The sequence below is a fragment of the Galeopterus variegatus genome, unplaced genomic scaffold (assembly GCF_000696425.1).
Source record: "Galeopterus variegatus unplaced genomic scaffold, G_variegatus-3.0.2 Scaffold461, whole genome shotgun sequence".
NCBI classification, from domain to species: Eukaryota; Metazoa; Chordata; class Mammalia; order Dermoptera; family Cynocephalidae; genus Galeopterus; species Galeopterus variegatus.
The window spans coordinates 344,593-357,688 of NW_007726572.1; the positions used below are offsets into that span (position 1 = coordinate 344,593).

Here is a 13,096-nt window from a genome sequence, read left to right on the forward strand (position 1 = left end):
ATCTTCTAAAACCATATGAATTGAAAATAACTGAAAAATATACAAGAAAGGAAAGAAGAGAATCAAAATTGTACACTTCAAAAAAACAACTAAATACAAAACAAGGCAGTACTGGAGGAACTGAAGAACAAAATGCATATAAGACATACAAAAAACAAATAGCTAATTGGCAGAAATAAATTTTTCTTTATAAGTAATGATTTTAAATGTAAAGGGTTTAAAGTCTCCAATTAAAAAGCAGAGATTGGCTGAAAAGATTAAAAAAAAAAAAAAAAAAAACTACTGGGAAAAGATATTCCATCCAAATAGTAACCACTGAATGGAAAAATAGACAGTTCTACAGTAGTGGAGACTTCAATACTCCATTTTTAATAATGGGCAGAACCAGACAGAATATCAATAAAGAAATAAAGGAACTGAATGTTATAACCAATTAGACCCAACAGATGTACAAAATACTCTACCCAACAACATTCTTCTCAAGAGACACACTTCTCAGGTACACATGAAACATTCTCCAGAACAGATCATATATTAGGTCATAAAACAAGTCATACTCAATTTTTAAAAAACTGAAATCATATTAACTATCTTTTCCAACCATAATGGGATGAAACTAGAAATCAATAGAAGGAAAAGGAAACTCACAAATGTGTGGAAATTAAGCAACACATTCTTAACCAAGAGTCAAAGAAGGTAGATGACAAGAGATATTAGAAAATACCTTGAGATAAATGAAAACAAAACCACAATATTCCAACACTTATGGAATATGCTGAAAGCAGTGCTGAGAAGGACATTTGTAGCTATAAACACTTACATTAAAATAGACAGATCTGAAATCAATAAGCTAACTGTATACATCTCAAGGAAAAAGAAAAAGAAGAGAAAACTAAACCCAAAGCTAAGGGAAGGAAACAACAGAGTACAAATAAACAAAATAGAGAACAGAAAACAAAAGAGAAAGCAAAACCAAAAGTTGGTTCTTTGAAGAGAGCAATAAAATTGACAAACCTTAGCTAGATTGACTGGGGAGAAAAAAGAAGACTCAAATTACTAAAATGAGAAATTAAAGTGGAGACATTACAACTGAGTGTACATAAATAAAAAGGATTATAAGAGAATACCATAAACAAATGTATGCCAACAAACTGGATAACACAGATGAAATGGACCAATTCCTAGATACACACAAACCACCAAAACTGACTCAAGAAGAAATAAAAAATCTGAATACAACTATAGTAAGTATGGAGACCATATCAATAATCCAAACATCCCAACAAAGCTAAGCTCAAGACCAGATTGCTTCATTTGAGAATTCTACCAAACACTTAAAGAAGCATTAACCAATCCTCAAACTATTCCAAAAAACTGAAGAAGAGGGAATACTTCCTAACTTATTCTATGAGGCCAGTATTACCCTGATACCAAAGACAGATAAACACACCTCAAGAAAACTACAGGCCAATCTCTTATGAATACAGGCAGAAATACTACCAGACTGAATTCAGCAGCATATTAAAATAATTATACATCATAACCAAGTGGGATTTATCCCAGGAATGCAAGAGTGATTTATCATATGAACATCAATGTAACACATGTTAACAGAATGAAGAAAACATGATCATCTCAATTGATGAAGAAAAAGCATTTGGAAAAAAACCAATACTCTCTTATGATAAAAATACTCAGTAAACTAGGAATAGAAGGGAACTTTCTCAACATGTTAAAGGCCATATTCAGAAAGCCACAAGTAACAGCATACTCAATGGTGAAAGACAAAGCTTTTCTCCTAAGATCAGAAACAAGTTTAGGATACCCTTTTTCACCATTTCTATTCAACCTTGTACTGGAAGTCACAGACAGAACAATTAGGTAAGAAATAGAAATAAAAGGCATCCAAATTAGAAAGCAAGAAGTAAAACTATCTCTCTTTGCAAGCGACATGATCTTATAAGTAGAAAGCCCTAAAGAATCCATAAAAAAACTCTCAGAGCTAATAAACAAATTCAGTAACATTGTAGGGTACAAAATCAACACACAAAAATCATTGAAAAATCCAAAAAGAAATCAAGAAAATAATTCCATCTACAGAACATCAAAAAGAATAAAATACTTATGAATAAATTTAAGCAAGGAGACTTGTACACTGAAAATTATAACATGTTTCTGACAGAAATTAAAGATGACCTAAAGAAATGGAAAGATACCTCATGTTCATGGATTGGTAGTCAATATTGTTAAGGTAATAATGTAGCCCCAAACAACCTACAGATTCAAATTCAATGCAATCCCTATCATAATCCCAAATGGAGGGTTTTTTCTTTCCGGAAGTAGAAAATCTCATCCTAAAATTCATATGTCAAGGGACAATGAATAGCCAAAACAATCTTGAAATAGAACAAAGTTGGAGGACTCTCATTTCAAAACTGATTCAAAAGCTACAGTAATCAAAACACTGTGATACTATCCTTATGGCCAGACATATAGACACATAGACTAATGGGATAGAACTGACAGCCCAGAAATAAACCCTCACGTCTATGGTTAACTCATTTTTGACAAAAGTGCCAAGAACATTCAGTGGGGAAAAGACAGTCTTTTCAACAAATGGTGCTGGAAAAAATGGATATTCAAATGCAAAGGAATGAAGCTGGATCCTTACCATATATACCACATATAAAATGAACTCAAAATGGATCAAGACCTTAAATCTAAGAGCTAAAATGTTAAAAACCCTTTAAAGAAAATATAGGGGCAAATATTTATGACTTTGGAATCCTGGCAATAGTTTTTAAATATGATACTAAAAGTACAGGCAATAAAAAGAAATAGATAAACTGCACTTCATTAAAAATGAAAACTTTTATGCATCAAAAAGACACCATCAAGAAACTGAAAGACAACCCACAGAACAGGAGAAAATAACTGCAAATCACATACCTCATAAGGGTATAATATCCAGAGTAATAACGAACTCTTACAAAGCAACAACAAAAAGACAAAGAACCCTATTTTTAAAAAGGGCAAAGTACTTGAATAGACATTTCTCCAAAGCACATATACAAATGGCCAAAAAAAACACATGAAAAGATGCTCAACGTCACTAATCATTAGGTAAATGCACATCCAAACTACAATGAGATACCACTTCATACCTATTAGAATGAATATAATAATTTTTAAAAAGGGAAAATAACAAGTATTGGCAAGGATGAGGAGAAACTGGAACCCTAATACATTACTATTGGGAACGTACAATAGTGCAGCCACTGTGGAAAACAGTTTGGGGGTTTCTCAGAAAGTTAAATATAGAATTATCATATGACCCAGCAATTCCACACCTAGGTGTATACATATATACCCTAAAGAAATGAAAACAGGGACTCAGATGCCTGTACACCAATGTTCACAGCAGCATTATTCACAACAGCTAAAGGGTGGAAAAAAATCCAGTATCCATCAAAAGATGAATGGATAAACAAAAAATGTATTTTCATAACAGAATATTATTCAACCATGAAGTGAAGTTCTGATACATGCTAAACATGGATGAACCCTGAAAACATGCTAAATGAAATAAGCCAGACACAAAAGGACAAATATAGTATGATTCCATTTATATGAAATATCTAGAATAGGGAAATTCATAGAGACAGAAAATAGATTAGAGGTTATCAGGGGCTGGAGGGAGGGGAAAAATGGGAAATTATTTCTTAATGGGTTCAGAGTTTCTGTTTGGAATGATGAAAAATTTTGGAAACAGTGGTAATTATTGTACAACTTTGTGAAAGTAACTAATGACATTGAATTGTACACATAAATAGTTAAAATGGCAAATTTTACGTTACATATATATTAACATAATATAACAAAACAAAACAACCCCCCCCCACATGAATTGCCTATAAGTCCAAAAGATAGATTATTCTAACATGTTAACAAGTAGTCTTTCAAATCAAAGCTGGTAAAGCACCAAACAGAATGCAGGCACTCTATACACTTAGAATGATACATCCAATGTGTGTTACCACCACCACTTGGAAAGAAAACAAAAAGGTATCTTCTCTTAACTTTAAGAACCTTGTCAGTTTAAGAGGAATCATAAATGTTCAAGGTTCAAAATTTGAGTTTCAATTCACTGCAAAGTTTTCAGGATCTGAATGGTCACACACACACACACACACACACACACACACACACACACACACACACACACACACGTTTGCTTGCCAAATTACTTAATAAAATGAAGAAACACTCCTACGAGTTCCTAGGAGGAATTTTATGTAACAAATAGATTTCTTCACCTTTTATATGTAAGAACAAAATTTATGGATAACTAACTATTTGTCAATTTTGTAACAAATCAAATATATATCCTGTGAAATGACAAATCTGATACTTTATATTGAGAGTGCCATTCTATAAAATTACAGCAGAGATTACTAAACAAATGGTTGGAACAAATATAAAGCAGATATCCTTTCTGGCACAGTGAGAGTTCATTATCTTAAGAATGACCCATAAGAGAGAATGATTCCACTCTGCACAGCCTTCTTCCCCAAGAAAGAACTGTGACTCAACAAAACCACACTTTAACAACATGGAGATTTTGTTATTAGAAATTTCAAAACAAAACGGAGGAATTTCCACATAATATTTATAGCCTTCAAAGTACAATATTAATACATGTCTGTCAGTTAGAAATAACAGCAGTTTGTTAGGCTACGGGGTTTAACATAAAACCAATTTACAAATGTGAAAACCAGTAGTGGTTCAATATTCACCATTACACATGAATCTGTTTCTTCCAGAAAATTTTTCCTTAAAAAATTAAAATCTCAGTATCATGAAATATTAAAATAACACCCCTAAACATGCCACAATCACTATTCACAAATAAAGTTAGAATGAAATATACAAAAATTCACTTAATACTGTTAAATAACAACAATAAACTACAAGATTTCCTGAACAGAAATGGTAGGACCCCTGAATGTTTTACAGTGAATGTCAAGAAAAAAAAAATTAATTATGACTATTTTCATGATATGTAAGGCAAAAATTTACATGACCATTTCAAAATATACCAATTAAGAATTATAGTTTGTAAGTTGCACTAAACAAATAGTCCTTAAAAGTGAACACAAATGCTTAAAACACTGTTACCAACACCAAAATGTGTTTAAGATGTTCAAAGAGATGCACAATTAAAACTGTAATATGTAGTATCTCTGGTAAACAGTTAATACCTATGGTGCTTTAAAGCAATCAGCTAAGTTCTCATTTCTCTCTTTTGTAATTTATCATGGCTCATTTCAAAGACATTATTACAGCTTTCACATGATTCTAAGTGAATGCTATTGAAACACACACAGCCCCCAAATGAAATAAACTGTTCCCCAATGAAGTATCATCCTTCCTAATAAAAGAAATGTATTTAAAACAACCAACAAAACCAAGACCTTTCATGTTTGAATGGACTTACATGGTTAAGTTTTAACTAAATTAAAGCACAATGTATAATAGGTAAGAGTATTAGTATACAAATATCCAGTAATATGCAGTAGGCATTTCTGAAATGAGGAATAGGTAAAAATAAATAATTCTGGTGCTTTAATTTATTTGTGTCTAATGTGAGATTCCCCCAAATGTCAGGTATTCACTTGCTTGAATCAATTTCTATATCACATGCTTTCCTAAACATAATGTGCTTTTAGCTATTCTATTTGCCAATGTTCAATAAGAAATTATAAAGAATGAACTTAAGAGTGTTCAAGATGGCTCACTTATTTTACTATTAAGCAAAGCTAAATTTACATTCCAGGAAACACTGCAGTTTAATTTTAAAAACAAACAAACAAAAAATGCAGCAGTAAAACAATTTGTGAGGAGAAATAGAAGCGTTCACACATAATAAAGCCACTGCAACTTCCTCAGGCATTCAACTGTTGTGTTAAATAAACAGACAGTAGTTATTTAGCAGCAATGATTCCGCAATAAATAATGCACTGTGTTTCTCAGTCCTGCACAAAAATTGCAGCTACAGTTACATCAATAGCTGTAACCTACTGGCTCTAATGGCAGAGAAGACCTTAAAACCGACTGTACAAAAAAATTGTCACACTGTGACAACAAATATAAAAACAATCTGTAGGTCTGAAATAAAAAGACTCCACTGTGAAGAGGACAGTGCAGACAAACGGAGATTCCAAGTCCACCAAAAGAAATAATTGCCTTCAGATCTGAGTCCTTGATTGATAAGAAAGGCTGGGGGCTGGGCTTGAAACCAAGTTATCAGACTTAAAAGAGCATGCTCTGTCTTCTGTTCTTCCCATGTCCTAAAATATAAAGTCATTTTATGAGGCAGTTCAAGGTTCAGTTTATCCCACATACAGTATTTGGTGACTATAGGAAGCTAATGTTCCCACCAGCAAAGCTAATATTCCATGGTAAGAGCGATCAGTACTGTCTTAAACGACCCTCTTGTTGATGGGGTCAGTCTACAGCTTCTATGCTTCGAAGTGATGAACCTGATGACTAGGGAAGCACAGGATGTGTCTTCTGCCTCAGGTACCAGGGATGGCGTGTGCAGTGATCAAGCCAGGCCACTTGTAAAAGGTCTTTGTGCCATCTGCAGCTTTCAGGATCCCTGACTTGACTGAGTCAGATTTCTCTCTGAAGATTTACTGAGCTGCCCACATCATACAGAAAAATGAGTACGTGCAATGCTAAACATACACAGTTGTGGAATGCACTGTACATTGGTTTTTACATCAATAATTTTACTGATCAATTTATAAACCAAAAAGCTTGGTTCCACGCAAAAATTCATGACCGACATGTGAAATGGTTTATGACAAACACACCTGTCTCTGGATAAGAAGAATTTCGAAAGCCTGGGTCCTTTTGCAACTGAATCTCTTTCAAACTGAATATAGATACACCTAAAATGCATAGACAAAAATTATCAGGTGAAGGTCTAACATAATTAAAACAAATACAACCCAACTATAAACATTAAAAGGTATATACTGACTCAACATGAAACATTTATACTATATTTACAAGGTTACAGACCTGCTGAAACATTTTCCTTTATGTCCCAATGTTTTGAGGAGAAAACCAAACAAAGTAACCCTCCTTAGAACCTTTCTTCCCCCTAGCTATGTTTAAAGCATGCTGTGAGAAGATGTTTCTCTGAGGAAAATATACAATGTTCCAGGACTTACTGGGGTTGGGAGACCTAATCAAAATGTATTACTAGGTTCTTAATTCTCCCTGTCCTTTACCTCTGTCTCCTTATGGATGGCAGGGAGGTATCAGGCCCTCAAACTATCTTCAGTTTTAGTGAAAAAAAAGAAACAGGTTTGTACAACCATACTGTCTACCTCAAACCGAAACTTGATATTAATAATGAAATATCACCTTTAAAAAAAACCTTGTAATCCATCTCTCTCTTTCCCAATCTCTGTCAGACAGGTGGTCTTTCATTAAAAAATATCCAGTAACTTCCAAGTGAAAAGTCTTAAGGATTTTTGATTCCTATTAGGTTTGTCACTGACTGCTACATAGATCTGGATAAATCAATATCGTCTAGTAAATGAGAATGGGAAATTAATGAAAGTTTCTGGCAGCTCAGTTCTCTAATATTCTCCTAATTTCCCATTCACTTTTTAAAGTAAAATACTGTGGCAATTAAAAAAAGAATGTCATGAGTAAAATCTAAGAGACCTCAGAAATAGGAAATCTGCTATTTTAGTGACTCTGACAATATGTCATGGGAATAGTAAAGTCAGAGTTACCATGATAAAGAAAAATCATCTTTATATCTTAAGAAGGAAACATACTTTTACAAAAAACAAATCTTATGTTTTGGTGGTGCTTCATTAATCTTTGCTTGAAATCCACTTTTAAAACTCTGCATCAAGGGTAGATTTTGGCCTAAGGACAATGTCTGTCATTAGATGGCATATTCCAAACTTAAGTCCCAAAAGATTAATGACTAATACCTAAATACTATTGATTTCCTACAGAGTAGTGGCAATGTGCTCAGTGTTATAAGAAATAAATTAGAACATAGGAAAATAAGACATGCACTTTCCTTCCAAAAATTCTGATCTAATTACAGAAAATTACAAAAAAGGCTTAAAAATCAACAACCACCTCTTCCTAAACCTATAATCCACCCCAAACCCCAACCCTGGACAAATGAAAATAAAGGGGAAAACACTAGGATTTCTCTTACTTTCTGGTAAAGTGTGTATTCTTGGTCCCAGACTTCGAAAATACACATGTTTCATGGCCTCTTCTGCTGAAACCCTTTTCTTAGATTCATACTGTGAAAAAGCAAAGAACTACTTCATTAACTTTCTCCCTATTACTGCAGAAAGTGGGGGAAGGACATATTAGCATTTATAGCTACTTTTTAAAATCTTGATTACTTAATATGACTACTTTTTAAGCAACAATTTGGAGTACTCCAGATACACTCTAATTTGAGTTGATGTTGAGATTATGTAGCAATAATTATATCTTAGTTTCCACATTTCCAAGATAAGCCTGGATCTTAAATAAAAATTTAGATTCCTTATAATTCCTTAAGTAATGAAAAATTAAAATATGTGAACTTTGGTGTTATTTTTCTTCATGAACACCAAAGGATTGCTGGAAATATACCCAATATCTTTATGGCAGACCTTCTTAATTACCTATTCAACATCCATTTGCCTTTTTTCCTTGATGATACAACCTAGATTTGTTCAAGGGGTCTATGCTTCCAGATCCAATAGATGACTATTCTAAGTTTAGGCTATAATAAAAATCCTGCTCCCCAATTCCCAGCCTCTCTTATAATTAATGTTTTGGCCAATGAGACTGGGGAAGAAGTCTTGCAAAAGCCTTTGCTTTCAAGATATAAGAGGACTAATACGGCTAGTAACACTCTCATCCTCCCTCTTCATCCTGCTTTGGAGGAAAATATGAATGATATTTGGAGGTGCAGCATAATGTAAGGCAGTAGGTATAAGGAAAAGAGAACATGAATTGCAGAAATCATGGCCTTGACATAGTTAATCAATGCCAGCAGGTGATTACCTATGACTGTCTTTCTAGGTCACAAGGAGAGGCTCAGACACATTAACGGAAACCATATATATATATATTTTTTACTCAAGCATGTGCCTTAAGCATGCTAGATACTACCATAAATAATCTTATTTGTCATTAACAATATTTGAGGGAGGTATTATTGACCCCATTTTACAGATGAGGAAACTGAGGCTTAACTATCTATTTAACAATTACAAAATAAGATGTGACTTACCTGAAGAAATTTTGTTATCAACTCAATTCCTTCAGAGTCTAACCTAGAAACAACAAAAAATAAGTAGTAATTTATCCTCTTTTAGCTGACAGAAACTTTTCAGATAAAACTATTTTCTAAGTGTTTAAATATGCTAAATTTAAGTGCCCTAAAATAGCCACTCTTGTTGCTTTCATATAGACTCAAATCTGCTTTATCCTTAAAAGACTTATCTTGCCATTTGATTATGAACAAACCATAAATAACTAGGCTTCAATTCAAATTTTCAATATTGAAGAACAAATTAATTATTAATATTACTACAGAATTTTTAAAAATCACCATTCTGTCTCAAAACAAAATAATCTCTAATATAAGGAAAGCTTAAGTACTGCATCAATTTTCATTGTGTTCCAGTGAAGGCAAGCATACAAGAGCATCATTTCCTTATTACGTAGATGAAAAGATAGAGACAAGTGACCCCAAACTGTATCACTGGGCTTCAAGATAAACACAGAGACAAGACATTCAACAAATTTTTACAGTCTAGTCTGCTCAGCATTGGGTACTAGAAGATATTAAGTTCAAGTTAAATATGCCACAATAACTTCATAAAACTTCATAAATAAGGGCTACAAAACCAATGATGTGGTCAATAGAGATAATTATACTGATGAAATTAATATAACCCAGAATAGTGAGGGTAGGGATTATTTTAATGGGATAATCTCTTGATTAGAAATCATAGGTTCTATCCTGCACTGCCTTTCACTGGCAAAAGTACAATTATGAATAAAGAAATATTTGCCCCCAAGTGCTCTCAGTGGGTCCTATGGATGCTGTCACCTAGATATTCTCCAGACTCTTCTAATCCTCTGTAGTTTGCCACTCTGGCCATATTCAGATCTCCCTGGGCACAAACAAACCAGGTGCTAAGGTCATGGAGAATCTGCTTCAAAGAAGAACTTCAACCCTCTACAATGAACATTACCAACAGCAAGCAACATATGAATGAAAAAACAGGATTTATGTTACTTGGGGGAGAAAAACACTCAGCACATATTATTATTCTTCCTAAGAAAGTCTAGTTAGAATGATTAGTTGCTAGAGTAACAATAAGAACATCAATTCACATAAATACTTTAAAAATATTTTTGTGTCGGACCGTTTTGCTGTTCCTTCTCTAGCTTGAGAATAAATGGACACAGAGCAAGTGTGCTATGTTGTGAGCAATGTGAATGGCTTTTGATTAAAACAGATGATAGCCTTATTTGGTATGTTGGTGACTGTTTAATTTTTTTAAAGGAAAGATGGAAAATGTAGTCAAAGGGGTTAGTTATTCCATGTTACTTACTGAAAGTATAATACATTCCACAAGTAAAAATGTTCCGACTATAATTTTAATGGGAGTCTTGAACTGATCTGGGGGTAGGTCTCATAAGAAACTTTAACTGAATGGCTGACACAAAGCATATGACATTTTGCTGAGGGGTCAGAAAGTTTATATTCTTCAAATATAAATTATGTCATTAACATCGGCCAAATACTGATGGGTCACCTTGTGTCGCAGTCAAGATTTTATAAGAAAGTCAACACTTTCTTAGGTTTCTGTAAATAAATACAGAACAATTCTGTAGAAAGCAAAATGAAATTTCATCATGGTCTTAATGGTATTGAAAAAGACATTAGTCAATGTCTTTATAGGGGAAAAAAACTACCTTCATAAACTGTAGAATTCTAATACATATATGACTATATTCTACTTCAGCTCAATTTCATTTACATAGTTTGGTGATTCTTGGTCACTGAATTATACAAATAGTATGACACAGGAAGAAAGAAATTTAATTAAATTAGATCCTAAAATACTTAAAAATTGTGTGTATTATATATTTTTCCTGAGTCCTTACTGTGGCTAATGCTTCAAAAGACTGCAAAGAATCATGTAGGTTTTCCCAACTTATGCTTAAAAAAAAAAAAAAAAAAAATACCTGGGTGCATGGTTAATGAGAGGCTGTGGTTTATATTTTGGAAAGTTGTAGTTCTTGAACTCATCATTTGAAGAAACACTTGGCCAAGTTTCCTGAGATGGAGTTCCTGAATTTAAAAAAATAAATTCATATATATATTTATAACATATATGACAACTTATAAATTATATATATATATGTATATATGCATTATATATATATGAACAGGCAGAACTAAGAAACTGTCTTAGAAAACAATTTATATTTACTAGATGATTTAACTATTTCAACTGAAATAGAAATAATAGAAATAGTTAAAATATATGGATCTTTTATTGGACTGAACAATAATGTCATAAAAATGATGATGCCTGGCCCCTTTTCTATCCAGTTGACACTACCTAAGCTAGAAATATTCCTTGATGATATGCTGAAAGACAGTTTTCAATAATAATTTTGTTCTTCCATAAAATCTTTATTACAAAGGTAAAATTCAGTAAATGAAGTTAACATAGAAAAATCTATTTTTATAATAACTGTGTCAACTATAATTCGTGTAAATAACAGCTGTTTATGTTAGTATCACAGCATCAAATTTTTAAATTTATTTTTTAGAGATATAGTCTTATCTAGCTAGTCAAATGTATTTGCAAAATCACTGGGAAAGCTTTCTTCTGTTACCTAGCAGTCGGAAAATTAAGTGCAGTTCATCTTCCACAGTTGATCCTGGAAATAGTGGTCTTCCAGAAGCCATTTCAAAGAAAATGCAACCAACACCCCTTTAAAATATACCATGAAAAAAAAAGAAAGCAATCCATTTACATATTATGAAGCACAAGAATCTTTTCCTTAACATTGCTTCTCTGGAGAATTTTGTATTAGCCTGCTAGAAAACCTGCAGAGATTTTTTTAGATCCAACTAATTTGTTAACATTTACCCAATTTGTCTAAACTTCCATACTGCTATATTCATTTTTCCCACTTAAAACATCCAGCTCTCCTACGCATGATCCTTGAAGAATAACACTAATGATAACTAATAGTGGTTGAATGCTTACTTTGTGTTAGAAACTGTTTTTCAAGTACATGAATTATCTCACTGAATCCTTACATCAGCCATAGTGTGTACCGTGAACTGAAAGGGGCAAGACAGGAAGGAGGAAAGCCAACTAAAGAGACTGTAATGGTAATACAGGAGATGACAGAGGCCTGAGGTAAGGTAGTGGTTAGCAAGGATTGAGAGAAGCAAATGATTCAAGACATTTTGATGCAGGAAGCAGAGGTGGAAAATGTAGGTGCAGGGTGGGGTGTACGTAAGAGGAGGAGGAGAAACGGATGGAGGCTCAGTGAATAGATGCTATAATCTAGGAACTGTGTGAATACACCTAAGTTTAAGACATTTCTTCCATTAAGGGCCTCACAATCTAGCAACTGTCCATAAAATTTAGTTTTACATAGTAAAATGATACAGTTTAAGGAAAACAGTATGGAGGTTCCTCAAAAAAACTAAAAATAGAAATACTATATGATCCAGCAATCCCTTTACTGGGTATATACCCAGAAGAAAGGGAATCAGTGTGTCAAAGAGATATCTACACTCCAATGTTTATTGCAACATTATTCACAATAGCCAAGATATGGTATCAATCTGAGCATCCATCAATAATGAATGGGTAAAGAAAATGTGGTATATACACACAATGGAGTAATATTCACCCATTAAAAAAAAAAAAAGCAATGAAATCCTGTCATTTGCAGCAACATGGATGAATTCAAAAGACATTATGTTAAGTGAAATAAGCCAGGCACAGAA

The 13,096-nt window shown here is 33.1% G+C and overlaps 1 protein-coding gene across 1 annotated transcript in view; it reads right to left on the bottom strand.

Moving 5' to 3' along the window:
• Nucleotides 1-4,603: 4,603 nt before the first annotated feature.
• CDK17 (cyclin-dependent kinase 17) overlaps nucleotides 4,604-13,096 on the bottom strand; it is a 99,075-nt gene continuing 90,582 nt past the window's right edge. The window contains exons 12-17 of the mRNA XM_008569061.1: nucleotides 11,965-12,062; nucleotides 11,305-11,410; nucleotides 9,335-9,377; nucleotides 8,258-8,348; nucleotides 6,879-6,956; nucleotides 4,604-6,350 (exon numbers count right to left, since the gene is read on the bottom strand). Of these exons, the coding sequence (XP_008567283.1) occupies nucleotides 6,313-6,350; nucleotides 6,879-6,956; nucleotides 8,258-8,348; nucleotides 9,335-9,377; nucleotides 11,305-11,410; nucleotides 11,965-12,062 (454 nt within the window). The 3' untranslated portion in view covers nucleotides 4,604-6,312. The remainder of the gene's footprint in view (nucleotides 6,351-6,878; nucleotides 6,957-8,257; nucleotides 8,349-9,334; nucleotides 9,378-11,304; nucleotides 11,411-11,964; nucleotides 12,063-13,096) is intronic.